Raw genomic sequence first — 25561 nt, forward strand, 5'->3', positions numbered from 1 at the left:
CTGATGGTGGGTTCTGTTTTGGTTTTATTGTATTATATATATTATTTTAAAAAACAACAAAAAACAGTCTGTCCGTTCTTCAATTTTGCTATTTTAAGTATGTGTTGAAAGTATGTTTTAGAGTTCCTTGGATTATTTTATGTGGGGGGTTGGGGGAAACTTTTTCTAAGTCTCTTACCTCGACGGAGATGTGATTTTTTTCCGTATCGTACCTCCGTCCCCACTGCGGCCTAACGTGGTGGAATTGGCGGCCGTTCCTGGAGACCCACCCAGCGCTCCAGCCGCAGGAGTCTGCGGGACTTTAACATCGCAGAGCTTGCGATCCCTTTGTCGGGAATCGAAGCTCCAACTGCGGGGCCTGTGGACTTTAACATCGTGAAGCCCGCAATCTCTGGTAAGAAGAGGCCGACTCGGGAGCTTCATGCCGCGGTTGGAGTTTCAACCACCCCAACGCTGGAGTTTTGATCACCCCGACGTGGGCTTCGATCGTCACCAGCGGGGGCTTTGATCGCCCCGACTGTGGATGGTTTGACTGCCCCGAACCATGGGAGAACAAAGAGGAAGTAGATTCAACTTTATTGCCTTCCATCACAGTGAGGAATGTGGAATCCACTGTGGTGGATGTTTTGGCTGTGTGTCTTGTTGCTTCTCACTTAGTATGGCTGTATGGTAACTCAAATTTCATTGTACCTTAATTGGTACATGTGACAATAAACTGACCTTGAGACTTTGAAACCTTGAACTTAGACCATTCTGCTGCTTTGCACTCATCATTTCTTGATTAGTACAGGTGTCATGGGGAGGAGGCAGGAGAATGGAGTCAAGAGGGAAAGATAGATCAGCCATGATTGAATGGCAGAGTAGACTTGATGGGCCAAATGGCCTTATTCTGCTCCTATCACTTTTTAACTTATGAACATTGTGTTTAGTGTTGTATTTATCAGTTCTGTATTATAATGTTTACTTTGAGCTTCATGTGAACAAGGAATTTCATTGCACCCTGATGTGTATAAAAATAAACTGAGTGTGAATCCTGCAACTATGTTTGCTTAGTCATGATTTCCCCATTCCCATTGATGTCAAATATCTCAACATCAACCCTGCCATGCCCCACAGGATATTACGTTTTAATAATATCATTCCTCACTCTGATAAATTAAAAAAAAATTGAGCACTTGAATAGAATCAGGCCATTCGGCCCACCAAGTCTAATCCGCCATTCAATCATGGCTAATCTATCTTTCCCTCTCAACCCCATTCTCCTGCCTTCTCCCCATAACCCCTGACCCCCGTCAAAAATATGTCAACCTCTGGCTTAAACATATCCATTGACTTGGCTTCCACAGCCTTCTGTGGCAATGAAAACATTGAGGGATTTTGCTGGTGATTGCAATTTGATGAGTTTATTAATAAATGTGGTTATTAATGCATATTTTTGGCAGATTTTACATTGTGGCCAAGCAAACACAGTGCTGATTAATAACAGAGGGATGGCAAATAGGATTTGTATATTGCTTTGGGTAAGTTATCCACAGAATCTTATCCAGAATTGAGATTTTTACAATGCCTCCTCCTTCCTCCTAATCCTGTTCTGCAGTTGCTTGCCAAATAGCAAAGGCAATGATATGAGGTGTTGCTTCACATTGGTGAAGTTTAGCTTGCTATAACATTTGATACCCACTTTTCAGGCAGCTGAAGCTCTTACTGTGTGCATCCAACTCTAACCTGGCATCTCATGAAGGAGAAATTAAGTTCACAGATTCAGGTTTTCTACATCAATCTACATCAATCATTGGCCCGTTAGAATTGGGAAACCAGTAGGATCTAGTTCAAGCAATCAACACATCACACAGTCATTCACAGTTACTAAGGAGTAACATGAAGGAGACCTTTATGATATCACATTTTGCCATCATATCAATTGTATGCCTTCCAGTATGTCCGGCACAGGGAATGGATTTCAATTGTTATGGAAGAAATGGTGGCACGGTGGCGCAGCGTTAGAGTTGCTGCCTCACAGCGCCAGAGACCCGAGTTCGATCCTGACTACGGGTGCTGTCCGTACGGAGTTTTTACGTTCTCCTTGTGACCGTATGAGTTTACTCCGGGTTATAGACAATAGACAATAGACAATAGGTGCAGGAGTAGGCCATTCAGCCCTTCGAGCCAGCACCGCCATTCAATGCGATCATGGCTGATCACTATCAATCAGTACCCCGTTCCTGCCTTCTCCCCATACCCCCTCACTCCGCTATCCTTAAGAGCTCTATCCAGCTCTCTCTTGAAAGCATCCAACGAACTGGCCTCCACTGCCTTCTGAGGCAGAGAATTCCACACCTTCACCACCCTCTGACTGAAAAAGTTCTTCCTCATCTCCGTTCTAAATGGCCTACCCCTTATTCTCAAACTGTGGCCCCTTGTTCTGGACTCCCCCAACATTGGGAACATGTTATCTGCCTCTAATGTGTCCAATCCCCTAATTATCTTATATGTTTCAATAAGATCCCCCCTCATCCTTCTAAATTCCAGTGTATACAAGCCCAATCGCTCCAGCCTTTCAACATACGACAGTCCTGCCATTCCGGGAATTAATCTAGTGAACCTACGCTGCACGCCCTCCATAGCAAGAATATCCTTCCTCAAATTTGGAGACCAAAACTGCACACAGTTCTCCAGTTTCTTCCTACACGCCACGGACGTGCAGGTTTGCGGGTTAATTGGCTTTGGTAAAATTGTAAAACTTTTCCATAGCGTGTAAGGATAGTGCTAGTGTAGTGGGTGATTGCTGGCCGGCATGGACCTCGATGGGCCGAAGGGCCTGTTTCCGCACTGTCTCTAAAATCTAAAGTCTAAAATATTTAACTTCAAATTTGTTAGATTTTATAGAAATAGTTGGTCAATATATAACAGATATTGTACTGTTATATAATAAAATTATATCAGATTGCTTTGCTTTCCCATGTGATATAAAAAATCAATCAAGTGTGTACACACACCTGCGGTTGCTGTTGTATTTCATGCTAACCAGAAATTACTCTCTCAAAGGAAAAGGTTTTACACACATGGAACCCACTGTTGATACTTCAGAGATAAACTGGAGCTCATCAGAGGTGACCCATGTGGAGTATCCAGAGAGGATTCCTTTCTCCTCGGGTGAATCAGTCGACTCTATTTATCCTCAGCATATACAACTATGCAAGCCACAGTGCAGAGAATATTACATGGGATGAGAAAGAAATACGTTTCAAAATGATTTACAGCTTGATCATGAACAGGTACCAATGTTTAACAAATATTTGGCGATAATTCTGAGTGACGATGAATGTTTCAACAGCAATTGTTCACCATGTTCACAGAAGGGAAGACAACACTCAGATGTAAATGGACGTCACATCTGGAGAAACCCATGCGATCAAAGCTGTAAATCTATTTCCACTTTCTTTGTCAGCATTTGTCTACATTGAAACGTAAGATAAAATGCACAAATGTTGCCTCTAGTTTCCATTTGATGGGAAGCTAATTGCTCGACAGCCTCTCCCTGGAAAGTTTACTCTCTCAGAGGAGAAATTATAGTAAACGTGGAACGCATTTTGGTTCCAATAAGACAAGCACAAGCTTGCGGGTCCGAGCACAGAAGGTCGTTCCTTCACAACTGGGGACCTGTTCATTTTGTTTTCCGTTAAATAAGCAAGAAACGTGAATGCCAATTCACTTTAGTTCCACAATAATTCAAAATAACCACAAAACAGTTAAATAAGCAAAGTGATTTTAACATTAGTTTATTATAATCTATAGATTATTGGGATACAGTTTACAGGGATTTTTAAGCAGGAAATACTAAAAAGTAAATAAATTTAGAAAAATTAATTAAGTGGAAAAGTTGTGTGGACGATATTGAATAAACCCCAGAAATATCCATGGATATCATGGTATTTGATTAGCCAATGTCCATTGTTTTGGATGCGAACAGCATAACAATTATTCACATGAACGTCCATACACTCAGCATTATTCGTGCCTTATTACCATTGAGGCCCCATTCTGGGAGTGGTGAGCATCAAATAAAGATGGACTAAAATACGTAAAACCATTTGGCACCTCTGAAAAGAAGCTGCTAGCAGTCTTTCTGGAAACGTTTTAACCTCGGCTTAACCGGACCTATGATTAGCAAAGTCATAATTTCTCAGAGGTAGTTACATAAAAGTGTGTGTACACACACCTTTCAATTCGCCAAGGGAGGCAAATCCTGTCCTGCATAATGCCTAAAGACAATGGGATGTTGGCAAGCCTCTAGAAAGAGGAAAGATGCTTTAATAAGAAGGGTCTTATCTTCATCAGTCTGAAGAAGGGTCTCGACCCGAATCATCAGTCTGAAGAAAGGTCTCGACCCGAAACGTCGCCCATTCCTTCTCTCCTGAGATGCTGCCTGACCTGCTGAGTTACTCCAGCATTTTGTGAATAAATACCTTCGCTTTGTACCAGCATCTGCAGTTATTTTCTTACACTTAATAAGAAGGATGTTCAAATGCTTTGCAGAGGCTTATCAACTGGAGTAATTAGACAAAACACTTTCAGCAAAGGTAATGAAAAAGTCTAAATGTTTTCACATCACAGGTATAACACGCAATCTAAATAATTTGGTTAAGAAATCCCAGTCCTCACTCTTGCTATAAATCAAAGTCAAACTTTTCTAAAGGACACAAGAATTGATGACCGTTTTTATCGATACAAAAATATGAAACAGTCCATTGCATTGCCTCAAATTACAGACAAATCTTCTGCATTACGAGATGAAATGAATGTATTTATTTCACCAAACACAAAATACATTTCACAAATCCACCCAAATTTATAAAAAAACAAAATGTACACATTTGACAGACTTCACGTTTAATGTAAATGACAATAACTTCCTACGTCACAGCCAAATTCTGAGGAATGACCACAATTAGAGTCAAGTTGAAATGCATATATATGTGATGATGACTCTTGCATATTTAAACAGACAAGGAAAAATGTTTCAATGGAAGAGTTTAAAAAAAAAGTTATAAACAATATTTTTCTTTGTATCTAAATCACAGCCGAAGTAAGAAGTAAATCTCTGGTTCACTAACTGTACTGGGTTCAGTTTGAAAGAGCGAGTCGTCAGTGTAAAAATCGTCAGTGTATCTGTGGAGCAAAGTACTACAAGAACCTTCAGGAATACCACGGCCTTCCAAGCCTTCTTCTTTAAGTTGATTTAGGTATCCTGAAATATAGGAACCTGTGGAGTGCCTATTAACTGTATGGTGTTGTATAGGGGGTTTCTTTCTAAAAACCACATCACCAGAGGTACTGTTACCAGAAAGTTTATGCTTGTTGGCTTCCTGGATTTGCTTTGCCCTGTTGGCAACATAACGGACTCTGCTCTGACTTCGAGACGAGAGCTTTCTTACCAGACCTCTTTGGTAACCAGATTCCAGTCTCATCATTGGAGCACGGCTTTCCTGATTTTCCTCTTGCTCCAAGGACACGAGTCTGCGTAGCTGCTCAGTTAAAGCATCTGCTGCCTTTGGCATATGTTTCAGGGAAGGCGTTGCTTTCTGCCCTCTAATATTTGGCACCACGAAACCTTTGCTGATAAATTTATACTTGCTTTCAAAGGTGCAAGATATGTCCTCTGAAGTCAGATCTCCAAGGCTCTTGGACTTACTCGCACCTTGTTGCTTTGCGCCAATAAAGGGGTGGATGGCCAAGGATGCTTCATTTGCACCTGAATGCAGTGAATTCCAAATATTCCTTTCAGAAATGCATAGCGCCCTTTCATTGGCATTTTTTACTGGCGAATTCTCCAAAACCAACAAATTGGTTGCTTTTTTACTTTTTTTCTGGCTCATTTGATAGAAATTGGCAGCTGGGCTCAATTCTTCATTACAACTTTCTGGGGTGGTGATGGTAAAGTCTAGGTCATCTACGTCCAATAAACTACTGCCAATGGAATCGATGGGTGGAGATGCGTTAAGAATTGCATTCTCGGTTGTTATACAGAGGGTATTAGTACTACCACATTTATCATTAGCATCAATCCAAGTTTCATCATGGGTGCTGACTTCACCTGTAGGAGTAATGGTATCCAGATGCAAGGTCTTATGGAATGCTCCATCAAATGTTGTGCCACTTATGTTTCTATTTGGTGTGTATTTAACAGAAATAGGAGAGAGAATTTCTTCATTTATTATGGTATATGAGAAATGGTCTGACATCTCAGGGCTAGAGAAGATTGTATCTTCTGTTAGATTCAAGCATGCTTTCTTGGCTTTAATGTCCCCACACAGTAGATTTACAGGAGCATTTATTTCTAAACCACGTGGTTGTGACAGTCCAGACATCATGCTTAAAGTATGTTTGTTGGTTTCTTGAAAGTTTGAAACCATTGTCAGATTGGTTCTGTCTGGTGTTGCATCAAACTGGGCAATGAGGGCTGATATGGGACTGCCTATTTCACTCTCACTGGGCAAGGATATAGCATCAATAAGATGAGAGACTGTGCTGTTAAGAGTCGTACCCAAATTTTGTGAAAGATCAAAATTATTTACAGAGACAGGTGAAGAAATGGAAGACATTGCGATATAACGTTCAATCTTTTCTTCAGTTTCGATACAATTTACATTACAATGTGGAACTGAAATATTTTCAGTTGGTTCCTCTTGTAGCTTGGTGAGTTTCTGGTCTTGTGATAGGTTTACAGTGGTCCACTGCCATAATGTCCCATCACATTGGGACTGTTCCGGTTTGTGCAACTGTCTTTGGTCACACACCTCATCCTTCTCAATAAAATTATGTTCGGAAGTAGGGGTTTCGAAAGAAACATTATTGGATGAACAGTGTTCTTTGTTTGCTGATAACTCTTTCAAAATACTCTTTGTCAATTCTTGTGGCTGAGCTCCACTTATCTCATTGGCACCTGATACTGGAATGAGTTGAGGCAAAGGGGATGATGATTTCACCATTTTCTCTTCACAACCCTTTGATCTTGAGTTTGCCCCCGTTTTGGTTTCTGTAAAATAAATGATCATAAAAATAAATAAAATAAATGCCTTTATAAATCAGAGCATCGAGTATAGAAGTTGGGATGTAATGTTGAAATTGTACAGGGCATTGGTGAGGCCGAATCTGGAGTATGGTGTGCAGTTCTGGTCGCCAAATTATAGGAAGGATGTCGACAAAATGGAGAGGGTACAGAGGAGATTTACTAGAATGTTGCCTGGGTTTCAGCACTTAGGCTACAGAGAGAGGTTGAACAGGTTGGGTCTTTATTCTTTGGAGCGTAGAAGGTTGAGGGGGGACTTGATAGAGGTTTTTAAAATTTTGAGAGGGACGGACAGAGTTGACGTGGGTAGGCTTTTCCCTTTGAGAGTGGGGAAGATTCCAACAAGGGGACATAGCTTCAGAATTGAGGGACAAAGGTTTAGGGGTAACATGAGGGGGAACTTCTTTACTCAGAGGGTTGTGGCTGTATGGAATGGGCTTCCGGTGGAAGTGGTGGAGGCTGGCTCGATTTTATTATTTAAGAGTAAATTGGATAGGTATGTGGATAAGAGGGGATTAGAGGGTTATGGTCTGAGTGCAGGTAGATGAGACTAGGTCAGGGAGAATGGTCGGCGTGGACTGGTAGGGCCGGACAGGCCTGTTTCCATGCTGTAGTTGTTGTTATAAAATTAGTTTTAGTCTTGAAAAGTCCTTTACAATGGCAAATGCACACCAGCACACACAATAGTCTGGGGTTCGATCCTGTCAGGGCCAGCACATGGACACTAGAATGTGGCCTCTAAATAGTGTGATACTTGCAACTGCATTCACAATCTTTATTACAAATGGAGATGTTGTCAATACTCTGAGTAGTTCTGCTAAATGGACAAGAATTACTACCTCAAGTTAATGAGGTCGACCTTTCTTTAACTCTGCGACGAATAAAGCCATCTTATGTTTACTGGTGTGGTTTTAAAACTGCTACAAATGTACAGATGTGAACTGCATACTCAGACAAAGCAACACAGGCATTCATTTTAACCTTTTACTGAACACATTTTTATTTTAACAATTGACCCAAAATCAATTTACGCAGATGTGAAGTCTACATAAATATGTTTGTAAAAAGAACATGGTGAGAACAAGAGACAAAAGGTGTTGATAAGGTTCTTCACTGAGGTTAAAATATCTTCTGTTTAAGTGTTATTGTATTACAAATCCAAAGCTTAATGGGGAAGTTTGGCAAATGCATCATTTTGATTTTTAAAAATCAGTGAAGCACCTTTCTCAAAGTTCAAGTTTACCTGGAGAAGATTCCTAGTCAGTTTTGAACTATGGAGAAACAAGACAGTAAGGATAGAACAAAAACAGAAAGAAATGTTAAAATTATTCTCAAAGGTTTACATTCAGTTCATAAAAAAAGAAAGAAATTCAAGTAAGAATATTAAATAAAATACATTAGATCATGGTTTTAAGATTAGAGAAAGATCCTAATGCTTACTTTTTGCAGGAGAATTATTGGTCACCAGATTGGTTCTTGGCATTGGGTTTGTCCTATAAAGAGAGATTAGGCAGACAGCACCTAATCCCTGCTGAGTATAAAAGAATACGTAGGAAAGAACTGCAGATGCTAGTTTAAATCGAAGGTAGACCCAAAATGCTGGAGTAACTCAGCGGGACAGACAGCATCTCTGGAGAGAAGGAATGGGTGACGTTTCTGGTCGAGACCCTTCTTCAGACTGATGTCAGGGGAGTGGGAGGTATAGAGATAGAATGTAGTCGGAGACAGTAAGACTGGCGGGAGAACTGGGAAAGAGGAGGGGATGGAGAGAGAGGGAAAGCAAGGGCTACTTGAAGTTGGAGGTCAATGTTCATACCGCTGGGGTGTAAGCTACCCAAGCGAAATATAAGGTGCTGTTCCTCCAATTTGTACTGGGCCTCACTCTAACAATGGAGGAGGCCCAGGCCAGACAGGTCAGATTTGGAATGGGAGGGGGAGTTAAAGTGCTGAGTAACCAGGAGATCAGGTGAGTTAAGGTGGACAGAACGGAGGTGTTCAGCGAAATGATCGCCGAGCCTGCGCTTAGTCTCGCCGATATACGGGAGTCCACACCTAGAACAACGGATACAGTAGATGAGGTTGAAGGAGGTGCAAGTGAACCTCTGCCTCACTTGAAAAGACTGTCGGGGTCCTTGGATGGAGTCGGGGGGGGTAAAGGGACAGGTGTTGCATCTGCTGCGGTTGCAGGGGAATGTACCTTGGGAGGGGGTGGTTCGGGTGGAATGGGACGAGTTGACCTGGGAGTTTCGGAGGGAACGGTCTCTGCATAAAGTAGAAAGAGGTGGAGAGGGGAAGATGTGGCCAGTAGTGGGATCCCGTTGGAGGTGGCGAAAATGTTGGAGGATAATATGTTGTATGTGACGGCTGATGGGGTGGACGGTGAGGACAAGGGGGGCTCTGTCCTTGTTACGAATGGGGGGAGGGGGAGCAAGAGCGGAGCTGCGGGATATAGAGGAGACCCTAGTGAGAGCCTCATCTATAATGGAAGCGGGGAATCCCCGTTCCCTAAAGAACGAGGACATCTCCAATGACCTGGTTTGGAACACCTCATCCTGGGCGCAGATGCGGAATAGACAGAGGAATTTTGAGTAGGGGATAGTTTTTACAGGAAGCAGGGTGGGAAGAAGTGTAGTGTAGATAGCTATGGGAGTCAGTGGGTTTGTAATAGATGTCAGTCAATAGTCTGTCTCCTGTGATGGATCTAGAAACGGTAGGGAGATGTCGGAGATGGTCCAAGCCATCTTAGGGAACGGGGGTCCCCCTCTTCCATTATAGATGAGGCTCTCACTAGGGTCTCCACTCTTGCTCCCCCTCCCCCCATTCCACCCCATCAGCCATCGCATACAGCATATAATCCTCTGAGATTTTTGCCACCTCCAACGGGATCCCACTACTGACCACATCTTCCCATCACCACCCCTTTCTGCGTTCCGCAGAGACTGTTCCTTCCGCAACTTCCTGGTCAACTCGTCCCTTCCCACCCAAACCACCCCTTCCCCAGGTACTTTCCCCTGCAACCGCAGGAGATGCAACACCTGTCCTTTTACCTCCCCCCTTGACTCCATCCAAGGACCCCGAAAGTCTTTTCAAGTGAGGCAGAGGTTCACTTGCACCTCTTTCAACCGCATCTACTGTATCTGCTGTTCCAGGTGTGGACTCCTGTATATCGGCGAGACCAAGCGCAGGCTCGGCAATCGTTTTGCTGAACACCTCCTCTCTGTCCGCCTTAACCTACTTGATCTCCTGGTTGCTCAGCACTTTAACTCTCCCTCCCATTCCTAATCTGATCTTTCTGTCCTGGGCCTCATCCATTGTCAGAGTGAGGCCCAGTGCAAATTGGAGATAAAGTACCTCATATTTCGCTTGGGTAGCTTACACCTCAGCGGTATGAACATTGACTTTGGTGGTAAGAATAGGAAGGCAGAGTATTATCTGAATGGTGTCAAGTTAGGAAAAGGGGACGTACAATAAGATCTGGGTGTCCTAGTGCATCAGTCACTGAAAGGAAGCTTGCAGGTACAGCAGGCAGTGAAGAAAGCCATTGGAATGTTGGCCTTCATAACAAGAGGAGTTGAGTATAGGAGCAAAGAGGTCCTTCTGCAGTTGTACAGGAACCTAGTGAGACTGCACCTGGAGTACTGTGTGCAGTTTTGGTCTCCAATTTTGAGGAAGGATATTCTTGCTATTGAGAGCGTGCAGCGTAGGTTTACTAGGTTAATTCCCGGAATGGCGGGACTGTCATATGTTGAAAGACTGGAGCGACTAGGCTTGTATACACTGGAATTTAGAAGGATGAGAGGAGATCTTATCGAAACGTATAAGATTATTAAGGGGTTGGACACGTTAGAGGCAGGAAACATGTTCCCAATGTTGGGGGAGTCCAGAGCAAGGGGCCACAGTTTAAGAATAAGGGGTAGGCCATTTAGAACTGAGATGAGGAAAAACTTTTTCAGTCAGAGAGTTGTGAATCTGTGGAATTCTCTGCCTCAGAGAGGCAATTCTCTGAATGCATTCAAGAGAGAGCTAGATAGAGCTCTTAAGGATAGTGGAGTCATGGGGTATGGGGAGAAGGCAGGAATGGGGTACTGATTGAGAATGATCAGCCATGATCACATTGAATGGCAGTGCTGGCTCAAAGGGCCGAATGGCCTCCTCCTGCACCTATTGTCTATTGTCCTCTAACTTCAAGTAGCCCTTGCTTTCTCTCTCTCTCCATCCCATCCCCCTTCCCAGTTCTCCCACCAGTCTTAATGTCTCCAACTACATTCTATCTCTGTACCGCCCAACTTCCCTGACATCAGTCTGAAGAAGGGTCTCGACCCGAAACGTCACCCATTCCTTCTCTCCAGAGATGTTGCCCATCCCACTGAGTTACTCCAGCATTTTGTGTCGACCTTCGAGTATAAAAGAATGACAGGTAATCGAATTTTACATAAATTATGCTGGACTTTGAAGATTAGCATTTTGAGCTGCAATTGTAATGGCATTTACAATACAAATTCAGAGGTCTGATTTATGGTCCACGTGTCACTATATGACATTAATATGACAGCATTGATTACTTATATCATTGCTTTGCTAAATAAGCTCTCATCCACATCATTCAAAATCAGCAACTCCACTCTAGACAATTCTGAAAGTGAGGCACACGCTTTGCTCGTCCAGGTACCTTCTCTGATTACCAAGGGGGATGAAAATTATACCATTGCTCTCCCAGCAACAGAACACTACAGACCACCTCTTGCACTACCATGGACTTGTTTTTCCAATTGTGTGTTGCATTAATGGCTAGTTTTTTTCGCCCAGTCCTTTTCTCTTATAGTCTTGCAGAATCTGTGTGTGTTTTATGTATATATTTAGTTTAGTTCAGAGATACAGCGAGGAAACAGGCCCTTCAACCCACCGAGTCCGCACCGACCAGCGATCCCCGCACATTGACACTATCCTACACACACTAAGGACAATTTACACTTACACCAAGCCAAGTAACCTTGGAGGAGACTCACTGTGATGGATGTTTCTTTTTGTTTGATTGTGTGTGTTATTGCTTATTTTTATTGCTCTTGTTGTTGGACTGTGGGTAATCTTTCATTTCACTGCACATTTATGTGTATGTGACAAATAAACTTGACTTGACTTAACTTGAGATAGAGCTCTTAAGGATAGCGGAGTCAGGGGGTATGGGGAGAAGGCAGGAACGGGGTACTGATTGAGAATGATCAGCCATGATCACATTGAATGGCGGTGCTGGCTCGAAGGGCCGAATGGCCTCCTCCTGCACCTATTGTGTATTGTCTATTGTCTATTGACACAAAGCTGGGTGGCAGTGTGAGCTGTGATGAGGATGCTATGAGGCTGCAGGGTGACTTGGATAGGTTGGATGAGTGGGCAGATGCATGGCAGATGCAGTCTAATGTGGATAAATGTGAGGTTATCTACTTTGGTTGCAGGAACAGGATGGCAGATTATTATCTGAATGGTGTCATCTGAATGGTGTCAGATTAGGAAAAGGGGAGGTACAATGAGACCTGGGTATGCCTGTACATCAGTCACTGAAAGTAAGCATGCAGGTACAGCAGGCAGTGAAGAAAGCTCATGGCATGTTGCCCTTCATTGCGAGAGAATTTGAGTTTAGGAGCAAGGAGGTCCTACTGCAGTTGTACAGGGCCCTGGTGAGACAACACCTGGAGTATTGTGTAATTTTGGTCTCCTAATTTGAGGAAGGAGATTATTGCTATTGAGGGAGTGCAGCATGGGTTCACCAAGTTAATTCCCAGGATGGCGATGACATATGATGAAAGAATGGGTCAACTGGGCTTGTATTCACTGGAATTTAGAAGGATGAGAGGCGATCTTATACAAACACATAAAATTCGTAAAGGATTGGACAGGCTAGACACAGGAAAAATGTTCCCGATGTTGGGAGAGTCCAGAACCCGGGGTCACAGGTTAAGAATAAGGAGTAAACCATTTAGGACTGAGATGAGGAAAAACTTCTTCACCCAGAGAGTTGTGAATCTATGGAATTCTCTGCCACAGAAGGTAGTGGAGGCCAATTCACTGGATGCTTTCAAGAGAGAGTTAGATTTAGCTCTTAGGGCTAAAGGAATCAAGGGATATGGGGAAAAAGCAGGGGTACTGAGTTTAGACGATCAGCCATGCTCATATTGAATGGCAGCGCTGGCTCGAAGGGCCGAATGGCCTACTCCTGCACCTATTTTTCTGTTTCTATATTTGTGAATGTAAAACATGGCTGGGATGACTAGTCAAACATGTTAACTGAGGTAATTTTCATTTAGAAGAGATGGATTTAAAAGCTCACCAAGATTACAACGTATTAATGTCAGACATGTTATTGAATTTGAAGCATGATTGTCAATCCTGAAGGTGGAGGTATGAGGGAAGTACAGGTCTTTTCAGATAAAGATCACTGGGAATGATTGTGACTTTGAAAGCGAAAAATTGGTTTAGATCAATTCTGAACAAAGAAAAAGTAGACCCAGTGGAACACAATAAAACACAGTCTCCAAAAAAAGGTAAAAGTACAATATATAAAGAGATAAATATATAGAAGGGATAAGTTGCACAAAGTTATGTTAAAAAATTAAACCAATGCAAACAAATAATATTAGCAGAAAACTCATCGTCTTTGGACCCAAACAACATTTTTTCATGATAAAAACAAGGGTGTACTTCACAGCAAGGTTTTATATACATTCAAGCTGGGGATTAATGGATCTAGTTATGAATTTCTTAAGCTGCATCTATGCACATGGTGTGAAATTAGAAATTCGGGTTTTCACTCTTGGAAGTATCAACTGATTTTATAATTCCGTTGTCCCTTACCAGATTGTTCACCAGCAGATGGCAGCATCTCTCCAGAAAGCAAATGTTCGACTGGCATCGACATCGGACGCACATGGAGTTTCTTTGTTCCTCGCTTGCTGCTTATTTCTCGCTCGTTGGAAGGAAGAGGATTGGATTCCTGCTCCCGCAAGTCAATGGCAGTTTCCAAAAGCACGCTTTTGCTCTTTTTCCTTTCCTTTGTGGGTGCACTGAGAGTGCGACGTAGAATTCGATTTCCAAAGGATTTCTTTTGCAAAACATTGCCTTGGTTGTTGTTCACTGTAGGATATTTGGGAGTCTTGCTGAACAGACCCCTGAGTCCCATTAGTTGCTATATCAGGTGATTAAAGAAACTGAAATGAACTTTGTTTACTTTGAAAGAGGTTATATTACGTTGATTACTGTTAGATTTTAGACCTCTACAATAATAATTCTACCCATCTCCACCTTTATATGGAAAAGTCTTAACAATATCAAACCAAATATACAAGATAAACAAAATTTACATCGCCAGGATTATACCCAAATATTTCAAAATAATTAAATTGTAAATTTTAAATATCAATTGCAACATAATTGCAAATTTATTTCAAGAATTGGAGATACATTTCTTCCAATTCTTGACCCTTTTAAATGAATGTATGGATTAAATTATTCCTTCATATGAGAGTCAAATGAATTACATCTATCTGAATATCTACTCAACATGCTGAACACACTTGGCAGAATGCAGAAACAAATATGTCGTAGGCTGGTTTAAAAAAAAGACCTATCATCAACTAAAAGTGAGCTTATTTTGCAGGAATAACAGCCCTAGTTGTTTTGTATCTATGAACAAGAATCAGCAATGAAAGAAATGACAATCCAGTAAATGTGATGGAATTGCACAAGACATTAGGAAATAAAGCAATTCCAAAAAGACGACCATTTTGCAACTCCTAGATAATGTGCAAATTGAAAGACTGCAGTACAAAGAAAAATACATTAGGGGCAAATTGGTTATCACTGGAAAATCGGTGATGGAATCACAAAATATGATTAACCTGGGCCCATTGACCCACTACAGGGCAAACACAATTTCTGCTGCTTGTTCCTCATCATGATTCAAGCAACAATTGTACTCTCTGGGCCCTCATTTCATAAATAGTCAGTATCAATTCCAGCGAGTTAGTTCTGATTGAAGCCAGCCTGAATCAAAGGAAGGGAGGTTTGTAACTGGAACCAAAGATAAGAAGTCTTTGCAATTAGCTTCTTGAATGACATGAGGGAATATGGGTAAGAGCATTCAGCCAGATATTTTCACGCAATCAGCCCCCTTAAGCAGCACTTGAATACCATATATCCCCTTATTCCCAGTGTGGAGAGCAAAGATGAAGGAACTCTAACATGATATTCGTTCAAATGATTTTCGTTCAAATTCATTTTGAATGACAATAAAGGCAATCTAATCTAATCTGTCACTTGCAGTTTAGAAACTAGTTTCACCAGTTCTGAATGGCCTATGGACAGGGCAGGAGAAAGGCTGTAGGAGAAAGGCAGCGCATTTTCCAGAGTCCCAAAAGTTAAGGTCATACATAGGTAATATTTTAGAGCACTCAGTTGAGGACTTACACCGAAGGAAGAAAGCTGAAGGTACACATTAGGGAAATGGTCGTTGTATTGGTAGCCCTATCGGTAATGCAAAATCAAGGATCAACACGATTCTTGCACAGGGATTTGTGGAGAAAGTGGAGCTCACCTTTCCTAAAGAAGGGCCCCGACCTGAAACATTGCCTCTCCATTCATTGCATGGATGCTGCCTGATTCAGTGAGTTACTCCAGCATTTTGTGTTTCACACAAGATTCCTGTATCTGCAGTTCTCTGTAGCTCTATCTACCATTTTAATATGGTCTGCCCAGCTACTGGGCATGGCTGATGGATGATGCCTCAGCTTCCATTGCATCTCACCAGAAGCCATTTGATGTCCAAGTTGTCCATCTGATGACAAGGTGGTAGGACTGCGCTTGCTTGCAAGCTCAGACTTGTGCTATTATGACTTTGGAGACCAGAATTCCAAAGGGGCTTTGAAGGTGCTTTGTTTCAGCAATCTAGCAATTTGTCCTCCAACATATCAAAGGACATTGATGCACCACCCTGGAAGGAGTTGTATTGCCTTTATGGTGCATAACATTGTCTCTCTCAGGATAAGAACAATTGGAGCAGAATGAGGCCATTCCTTACTCCGCCATTCAATCATAATAATACATTTTTATTTTTTATTTTTATTTGATCATGGCTGATCTATCTCTCCCTCCTAAGCCCATTCTCCTGCCTTCTCCCCATAACCTCTGACACCCATACTAATCAAGAATCTGATTAGAAAAACTGATGATATATTTAAATCAGGGATGAAACAAATAAAACCAAAGATTACAGACCTTTCCGCAGATGTCATGAATTGTCACGTGCACAAATAGTGAAGATTCCATCATGCCCTCCAAGTAAATATGACGATATCCTGTGGAAAGAAGCATTTTCCTAAATCAGTATGTTGCTTTTGACAGTAAATTGGAGTTGGCGACATTTTGATAGATGATTTTTTAAGGAGTGCACCTGGCATGAGAGTGCTAAAGGACACAGTTCTTTCACCGACAAAGTCTCGTCCAATTGGATCATGATCCCACACCAGAAATCGAACCAGGGCTATTTCAGGCATGTTGACTGTAAAAGTCATGGTTTCTTCCCAGACAGGGTTAAATCCTGAAAATGAGAATGAAGTTTAGAATTCCACCTTTATCTCAGTCAACTCTCTAGGGCATACAAAAATCCACCCCTGCCATTAACTTTATTTACTGGAAAAGAACCAACATTGATTATTGTTTCAGAGAATACAGTTAAGAAAATCATTATTTTGCATTATGAACCACATGATTTTATTGATTCCATTCTTTTAGACCATTTTAAAATGTAAATTAATGTATGTCGTGTACAAGGTGTGTTAGTATGTTAACATTTTGATGTGAATTTATACCAGTCTTCCTTTAGCTTAGTTCATCCTTCCATTAGCTTGCATATTGATCAAAGATTAACTGCTAACAAGTGGAGATCAACTGCACAGGATGATGATATGTACAAGAGAGAGATGTGGAATTTGATATGCATTGAGAACAAGTGAATGGAAGACAGTGTAGAACATGATAATAAGCAACCATTGGTTCATATTTAAAGAGTTAGTATATAGTTTAAAACAAATATATAACCTTTTAAGGCACAAACCCCAACAGGAATGGGAAAGTGAAAATGGAATACAAGACGGAACTAATGAGGAACATTAAACAGACTGTAAAAGCCTCTATCCATATGCAAAATGGAAAATATTAGGAAAAGGTAATGTTGATCCCGTATAGACTGCAACAGATAATTGGGAAAAAAAGAAAATGCAAAGAAATTGACCAAACATTTTGTGTCTGTCCTCTTGAAAGAAGACCTAGAAAATAGATAATTAAAATATAAAACAATCGTCATTAGTTAAAAAAAAGTATTGGGATAGTAATCGTATGGAAAGGGGATAAATGTACAGGATTTGATGACCTATCTCACAAAGTTTTGAAAGTGTTAGCAACTATGGTGATAATATATCCACTAGTTATCATCTTCCAAAACTCCATAGATTCAAAAACATTTCCCATAGATTGGGAGGCAGCAAATGTAATTGCATTGTTTAAAAAATGTAAGAGAAAGAATATAAAACTAAAAAAAGTTAATCTAACATTAGTCGTTGGGATAATGCAATAATTTATCTTTAAGGTATGGTAACAAGCAACTTTGAAAATAAACCCACGCAGTCACACGAAGGTCTCCATACAGACAGCACCTGCAGTCCGGATGGAACCCGGGTCTCAGGCGCTGTAAGACAACAACTCTACCACTGCGCCTCTTGCCACACTATCAATGAATATCATGATCGAACAGTACGAATTTATAAAAATAAAATTAAGTAGACAAATCTGTTAGAATATTTTTTAGGTTGTAATTATAGATGAAGGGAAAACCAGTGGATATGTTGTATTTGGACTTTCTTTATTTATCTAATTGAGCTAATTAGAAATTACAATACAATATAGACCAAAGTGGACTCTACAACTCACCATTATCATCCACCACTCTGGTCTGTTCCTTACAGCAATCTATCGGTAAACCAATAATTTCCACTTCAACAAAGGGATCAATTATCTGTTGAAGACCAATCAATTAAAAAATGTAAATGTGAAAATATATTCTTGGAATTTACTAATGCACTCAAGTATGAAACACTACAAAAAATGCACATTGGCTTATTATTCTTTCGGAACATATCTCAATTGCAGATAAATAGAAACATCGCATCATTTTTCTCAACAATAATTTTTAGCAAAATAATGCTCATCGATGAAAATCACAATTGTCCAAATGGTGAAATCCTTATCTACATCTGTGATTTCTACATATCATCATATCATCATATCATATATATACAGCCGGAAACAGACCTTTTCGGCCCTCCAAGTCCGTGCCGCCCAGTGATCCCCGCACATTAACACTATCCTACACCCACTAGTTACAATTTTAGGGACAATTTTTACATTTACCCAGCCAATTAACCTACATACATTGCTACATTTTTTAAAGTCATGTTCCTATTTTGCCTCTATGTTGTACATTTAATCAACCAATAATTTCCCATCCTCTGCATTTGCCCAATTCTAAGGAACTAGAATCTCTCAATTTTAGAAGAGAAATATTAATGTTACATCTTTACATTTCAACTCTTGCTCTATCCAAATGTAACATGTTTCATGTAGAAGAGGAAAAGTTCATCTAATTAATCCTCCCTCAACAGGAAAATAGTGATTTGTCAGTGGTTCTTCGTAAACAAGTACAGGTACACCGTCGATTTCCCGGCACCCTTGGTTCAAGATCCTTGCCCGATTATCCATTTTTCCAGACCAACAGAGGTCATGTAATAATAATTCAGTAATACCCATCTTTACCACTAACTATACCCCACCCGTGTCTCTAAAGCACCATGGACTGCTAGAAACTTAAATAAAGAATTAACAATTAACAAACAGGTAAACAATTAATTCTTTCAGGACGGAGGCACACATCCTGAAAGAGCGTGCGTTACATGTAATGCTCTCGTGATCTTGTCCGGATTAATGGAGGTGCCAGACCATCAGATAGATGCCAGAAAATCGGTGGTGGACCTGTAGTTTAATTTTCTTTCTTTGGCAGGGATAATAAAATCCAGGGTTGGCATTGTAGTTGAATGACCAAAATCAAATTAGTAGGACATTAAATCTCCATTACCTCGCCTCTGTCCCCAAGCATAGAATGTGGTGGCTTGGGCAACTGCTGCCCACTGATAATTTTTAGTGTGAGCTGCTTTTTAAGATGGCCGTGCAGAGAATCTTCAGAGAATGGATTAAAAACACCTGAAACGGAAATTTCACACAGTGTAGAAAGGAATTAGATTTGAAATGAACATATGGTTTTTTAAAATGAAGCAAATGTAAAATCATTTCACACAGCAGGTTTGTTGAGTTGTTTAAAATTGAATTTCATAAGAGTGCATTAAATGCTATCTGCTGTCACACCACAAAGAAAACTTGATAAATGGAAAATGAGAATTTTCTTTTAATTTCCATCAAAGAAAGGAAAACGTGGAAGATTTAACTGCTGATTTCCTGCTAGATTTAACGGGCTAAACTTTAACAAGCATTCACCAAGGAAACGCACTTGAAACTGATGGGGTGCTTATTTAAATACACAGGTTTGTAGAAGTCATCTTATTTGACCTCAGCAAATAGTACTATACCTTGCAGTGAATTTTATTTCAATCATGTTGCAGGCTGAATCAAGGTTTCATATCAGTCTGAAGAAGGTTCCAAACCCAAAATGTTGAATGACCGCCACCCCTTTCCAAGATGCTGCCTGACCCGCTGAGTTCCCCCAGAATTATCGGCTATGAGGAGAGACTGAGCATACTGGGGTTGTTTTCCCTGGAGCAGAGAAGGCTGAGAGGGGACATGATCGAGGTGTACAAGATCATGAGGGGCATAGATAAGGTAGATGGCGGGGAACTTCTTCCACTGGTGGAAGGTTCAACAACGAGGGGACATAGATACAGGGTAAGGGGGGGGAGGTTTCGGGGGGATGTGAGAAAGAACTTTTTCACCCAGAGGGTGGTTGGAGTCTGGAACTCACTGCCTGGGGTGGTGGTGGAGGCGGGAACACTCACAACGTTTAAGAGGCATTTGGATGGGCACTTGAAATGCTACAACATTCAGGGCTACGGTCCAAATGCGGGAAAATGGGATTAAAATTAGACTGTGTTTGGTAACGGGCGGCGCGGACACGATGGGCCGAAGGGCCTCTTTCTGTGCTGTAGGACTCTAACGTTGCGGCCATTTTCTAGTCCAAAGGCAGGTCTACATACCGTGCCTAATGTCAAGTACAGTTACAAATGAGCTCAGCAATGTAGTGGCCCCCAGAACAGAACAATTCACAACATTCCAGCGATATAGCACCCAAAACGTAAAACACAAGCATAAATGAGTGAAAGGCGAAAGCCTTGAAGGAGGGCAGTTAAAACTCTTTCAAGATAGTAGTAGGTGAATATCCTTAAGGCTATTTTGATTAGTATGTCTGGAAAACTGTAATCTACATATCCAAGCTTTATTCTTTAATAGCGTAAAACAAATGAAATATTAAATATGAAGAATACCTTGGCACATCGATTGAGGTTTTAGGACATAACCACAGTTTCCATTTTTCATAAATAGGGCTCTGTTTAGTTGCATCATACGACCATCAGACTGATAATTTAGTGCCACTGTGAATGCAAACAGAATGGTAATGTCACAATCTGAAAGCTCTCCCTTTCATTTGTTTTTATAATTTTTAGAAAAGGACTGAACTGGAGAAACCTCTTCCATTGCTTTGAGTCACCTCCAGCCAGACGTTTCTAATGGTGGATCACGTGGTTGCTACCAGGAGGTCGTGGCCCTTGAGAAGCCGGGTCCCCGTGGCCAGACTCAGGGTTGGCACCGTGGAGCCGTTGGGAAAGGACCCGGCGGCCATCGAGGACAGGCACCAGCGGTCGAGGACAGGCCGGGGCGGTGGGTACCGCATGTCGGATGGGACCACGTGGGTGCTGGGCACGCCGCCGAGAACAAAGAGGGACCATTGGCGACTAAATGGAACACTTTTCAACTGTCAATGCCCTGCATGCTCACTTGTGCACGCAAACCAAAGAATCTCACTGTGGCATTTCACATGTGAGAATACATTAGGGTTAGGCGCGGTGGCGCAGCGGTAGAGTTGCTGCCTTACAGCGAATGCAGCGCCGGAGACTCAGGTTCGATCCTGACTACGGGTGCCGTCTGTACGGAGTTTGTACGTTCTCCCTGTGACCTGCGTGGGTTTTCTCCGAGATCTTCGGTTTCCTCCCACACTCCAAAGGCGCACAGGTTTGTAGGTTAATTGACTTGGTAAATGTAAAAATTGTCCCTAGTGTGTGTAGGATAGTGTTAATGTGCGGGGATCGCTGGGCGGCGCGGACCCGGTGGGCCGAAGGGCCTGTTTCTGCACTGTATCTCTAAATCTAAATCTAAATCTAAATAAAGTATCATTCATTCACGGTCCACTGTTGCATAAAATATTCCTCTTCCATGCACTTTCATCTTGAGTAATTATGATGAGATTCCTGCCTCTGCCCTTAATGAGGAGTGTTCCTTTTGGTAATGCTACTGGTTTATTATTGTCATGTGTACTGAGATTTTGTTTGCATGTTATTAAATGGGATAATACCATACACAAGTACAATCAAGCAATACACAAGTACAAAAGGTACAACAAAAAGAAAAATACCAGAGTGCAAAATATAGTTATGCAGCATTGTAATGTTACAGTTCCAGAGATAAAGTCCAATGTCTGTAAGGAAGTACGCTGGAGGAGCACTCTAGCTTATGAGAAGATGGTTCAAAGCCTGATATAAGAGGGGAAGAAGCTGTTCCTGAGTCTGGTGGTACATGCTTTCAAGCTTTTGTACCCTCTGCCTAGTGGGACGGGGAAGAAGAGGGAAAGGTCCTTGAATATGCTATTCTTCCCTGGTTACTGTGAGGAATGTGCATTTAAGGGCTGTGGTATTTCTGAGATAGATGTACAGCAAACTGTAGGGAGCTGCATTCATTTGAGCCTGGTCATAAGTGATAGGAGTAGAGTTATACCTTTTGGGGCCCATCAAGTCCACTCCGCCATTCAATCATGGCTGATCTATCTTTCCCTCCTAACCCCATTCTCCTGCCTTCTCCCCGTAACCTTTGACACCTGTATTAATCAAGAATCTATCTATCTCTGCCAAAACAATATCCACTGTCTTGGCCTCCACAGCCTTCTGCGGCAAAGAATTCCACAGATTCACCACCCTCTGACTAAAGAAATTTCTCCTCATCTCCTTCCTAAAAGAATGTCTCTTCATCAGCGCACTGATTCCATTTTAGAGTTTCATTCAAGGTGTAAGATACCCCAGCATCATTCAAAATATTAATTTGATCAACTTCACTATATTTTATGGGAAGCTGTATTGGGGGGTGGCATGGAATGACATGAACATTTAATGCACCGAGAAAGGGTGAAATCCGATCTTTAGGCAATTAAATTTACATTCTGAAGATTTATAGATTGTTAAAATATGACATTAAAATCATTAAAAAAAATTATATATACAAGTGTATAATCATACTTACCCATCTGACAACCAACATTCCAACATTCTTGTGGGTTGAAATTGCTCGAGTCTATTCTAAAGGCAGATGGATATACACGTGTGAAATGTTTCTGGTTAAAACCAATAAATTGTTCAGGCTTTTGATGTAAAAGTTGGTGGGCTTGAGTCTCACTTAACGATAAAACATTTCCGGAGGATCCTATTAAAAAATATTTGTACTTTTAAAAATTTGAAATTATATTATAAGTTCCTGTGGATTGGAGGGTAGCTAATGTTATCCCACTTTTTAAGAAAGGAGGGAGAGAGAAAACAAGAAATTATAGACCAGTTAGTCTGACATCGGTAGTGGGGAAGATGCTGGAGTCAATTATAAAAGACGAAATTGCGGAGCATTTGGGATAGCAGTAACAGGATCGTTCCGAGTCAGCATGGATTTACGAAGGGGAAATCATGCTTGACTAATCTTCTGGAATTTTTGAGGATGTAATTAGGAAAATTGACAGGGGAGTGCCGGTGGATGTGGATGTACCTTGACTTTCAAAAAGCCTTTGACAAGGTCCCACATAGGAGATTAGTGGGTAAAATTAGAGCACATGGTATTGGGGGTAGGGTACTGACATGGATAGAAAATTGGTTGACAGACAGAAAGCAAAGAGTGGGGATAAATGGGTCCCTTTCAGAATGGCAGGCAGTAACTAGTGGGGTACCGCAAGGCTCGGTGCTGGGACCGCAGCTATTTACAATATACATTAATGACTTGGATGAAGGGATTAAAAGTAACATTAGCAAATTTGCAGATGACACAAAGCTGGGTGGCAGTGTGAACTGTGAGGAAGATGCTATGAGGTTGCAGGGTGACTTGGACAGGTTGTGTGAGTGGGCGGATGCAGGGCAGATGCAGTTTAATGTGGATAAGTGTGAGATTATCCACTTTGGTGGTAAGAATAGGCAGGCAGATTATTATCTGAATGGTGTCAAGTTAGGAAAAGGGGAAGTACAACGAGATCTGGGTGTCCTAGTGCATCAGTCACTGAAAGGAAGCATGCAGGTACAGCAGGCAGTGAAGAAAGCCAATGGAATGTTGGCCTTCATAACAAGAGGAGTTGAGTATAGGAGCAACGAGGTCCTTCTGCAGTTGTATAGGGACCTAGTGAGACACGTTAGAGGCAGGAAACATGTTCCCAATGTTGGAGGAGTCCAGAACCAGGGGCCACAGTTTAAGAATAATTGGAAGGCCATTTAGAACGGAGATGAGGAAAAACGTTTTCAGTCAGAGAATTGTGAATCTGTGGAATTCTCTGCCTCAGAAGGCAGTGGAGGCCAATTCTCTGAATGCTCTCAAGAGAGAGCTAGATAAGAGCTCTTAAGGATAGCGGAGTTAGGAGGTATGGGGAGAAGGCAGGAATGTGGTACTGATTGAGAATGATCAGCCATGATCACATTGAATGGCGGTGCTGGCTCGAAGGGCTGAATGGCCTACTCCTGCACCTATTGTCTATTGTCTATTACAAAAAGTTCACCTTCAGGGCAGGGAATTGATAGCAATATTGGTGACAGCAAAGAGAGGAGAATGAAAATTGAAGATCTTTACGAGACAATGTACAGGCCTTCCCCAGATAACGAACGGGTTCTGTTTTTACAGAGAATCATAAATCAATTCTGTCCATGTCAGTAAATATACAAAAATCACTTGAAATGGTGCCCATACGTCCACAGCATAGTAATGCATGGCATCTAATGAAAAGAAACTGATAAGAAAAAATATCTTCCGTCTGAAGAAGGGCCTCGACCCGAAATGTCACCCATTCCTTCTCTCCTGAGATGCTGCCTGACCCACTGAGTTACTCCAGCATTTTGTATCTACCTTCGATTTGAACCAGCATCTGCAGTTATTTTCCTACACAATGAAAAAATAACTACAGAAAGGGAAGGGAAAGAGAGGAAACTACTTCTGCCTTTCATAGGAAGTAATGTATGTAAGTATGTTATGTCGTGAATTTAATAACATTAAGGGAGCTCGTTCGTATGTGGGAGTGTTCATAAGCTCGTACCTGGGAACACCCCACACCTGCAAATGTGTGGCATGACTGCAATCTCATTTTGCAGCTGGAGAAATTTCTACTCAATCCCAAATTCTTTGCCTGCTTGCCAGTGAATTTACTCGATAAGATGGAGTGGTAAATAAATAGTTTAACTGTGTGGTATTATCAGGTCAGTTGCTTTCATTAGTGAAGAACTTCTGAATAAAGATAAGTTACTTAATCCACATTGTAAACTATTCAATCATAAACCCCTGTGGCACTGAAGATAATTATACTGTCATGTCAGTAACACTTTTCATATTGAAATTGTTTTAGTCTTCGGGACATCCCTCACCTTTGGCTTGGAGATCCTGGGAGGTCACAGAGTTGGTGTAAATAACCAGGTCAGAAAGACCGCGATAGAGTTTCATTGTTTTTTTGCGATGGCCCAATCTATATAAAAACACAATGTTAAGTTATTATTGTTTGTAAAGGATGTGGAAATAACACTAATTCATCACTCTCCTGGAAGAAGGGGGACAAAGGTAAGTTGAATAATTCTACTTTTAACAACACCACCGCTCATTCAGTTCCATTCTTTATCTTCCTCTCTCATCAGATTCTAAACCTTTGGTTTATTTTAAGGTACAGCATGGGAGCAGACCCTTCAGCCCATCGAGTCTGTGCCAACCAACAATCACCTGTACACTAGTTCTATGTTATCCCAGTTTTGCATCCCACACACTAGGGCTAAGGTACAGAAGCCAAATAACCTACAAACCTGCACATCTTTGGGATATGGGACGAAACCAGAGCACCCTGAGAAAACCCATGTAGTCACAGGGATAATGTATAAACTCCGTACAGAGAGCCCC

At 41.5% G+C, this 25561-nt stretch overlaps 1 protein-coding gene across 3 annotated transcripts in view; it reads right to left on the minus strand.

Annotated features, from left to right (window-relative positions):
- Nucleotides 1-4783: 4783 nt before the first annotated feature.
- plch1 (phospholipase C, eta 1) overlaps nucleotides 4784-25561 on the minus strand; it is a 75491-nt gene continuing 54713 nt past the window's right edge. For 2 of the 3 annotated variants that reach the window (XM_078410970.1, XM_078410969.1), the window contains 10 exons: nucleotides 25042-25139; nucleotides 22685-22864; nucleotides 20662-20769; nucleotides 19245-19369; nucleotides 18044-18128; nucleotides 16509-16655; nucleotides 16334-16413; nucleotides 13916-14246; nucleotides 8313-8340; nucleotides 6941-7036 (listed from right to left, as the gene is read on the minus strand). In XM_078410970.1, the coding sequence (XP_078267096.1) occupies nucleotides 8330-8340; nucleotides 13916-14246; nucleotides 16334-16413; nucleotides 16509-16655; nucleotides 18044-18128; nucleotides 19245-19369; nucleotides 20662-20769; nucleotides 22685-22864; nucleotides 25042-25139 (1165 nt within the window). In that variant the 3' untranslated portion in view covers nucleotides 6941-7036; nucleotides 8313-8329. Of the gene's footprint in view, nucleotides 7037-8312; nucleotides 8341-13915; nucleotides 14247-16333; nucleotides 16414-16508; nucleotides 16656-18043; nucleotides 18129-19244; nucleotides 19370-20661; nucleotides 20770-22684; nucleotides 22865-25041; nucleotides 25140-25561 lie in introns of all 3 variants that reach the window. The other variant, XM_078410972.1, reaches the window with a different exon arrangement.

The sequence above is a fragment of the Rhinoraja longicauda genome, chromosome 13 (assembly GCF_053455715.1).
Source record: "Rhinoraja longicauda isolate Sanriku21f chromosome 13, sRhiLon1.1, whole genome shotgun sequence".
Lineage (NCBI taxonomy): Eukaryota > Metazoa > Chordata > Chondrichthyes > Rajiformes > Arhynchobatidae > Rhinoraja > Rhinoraja longicauda.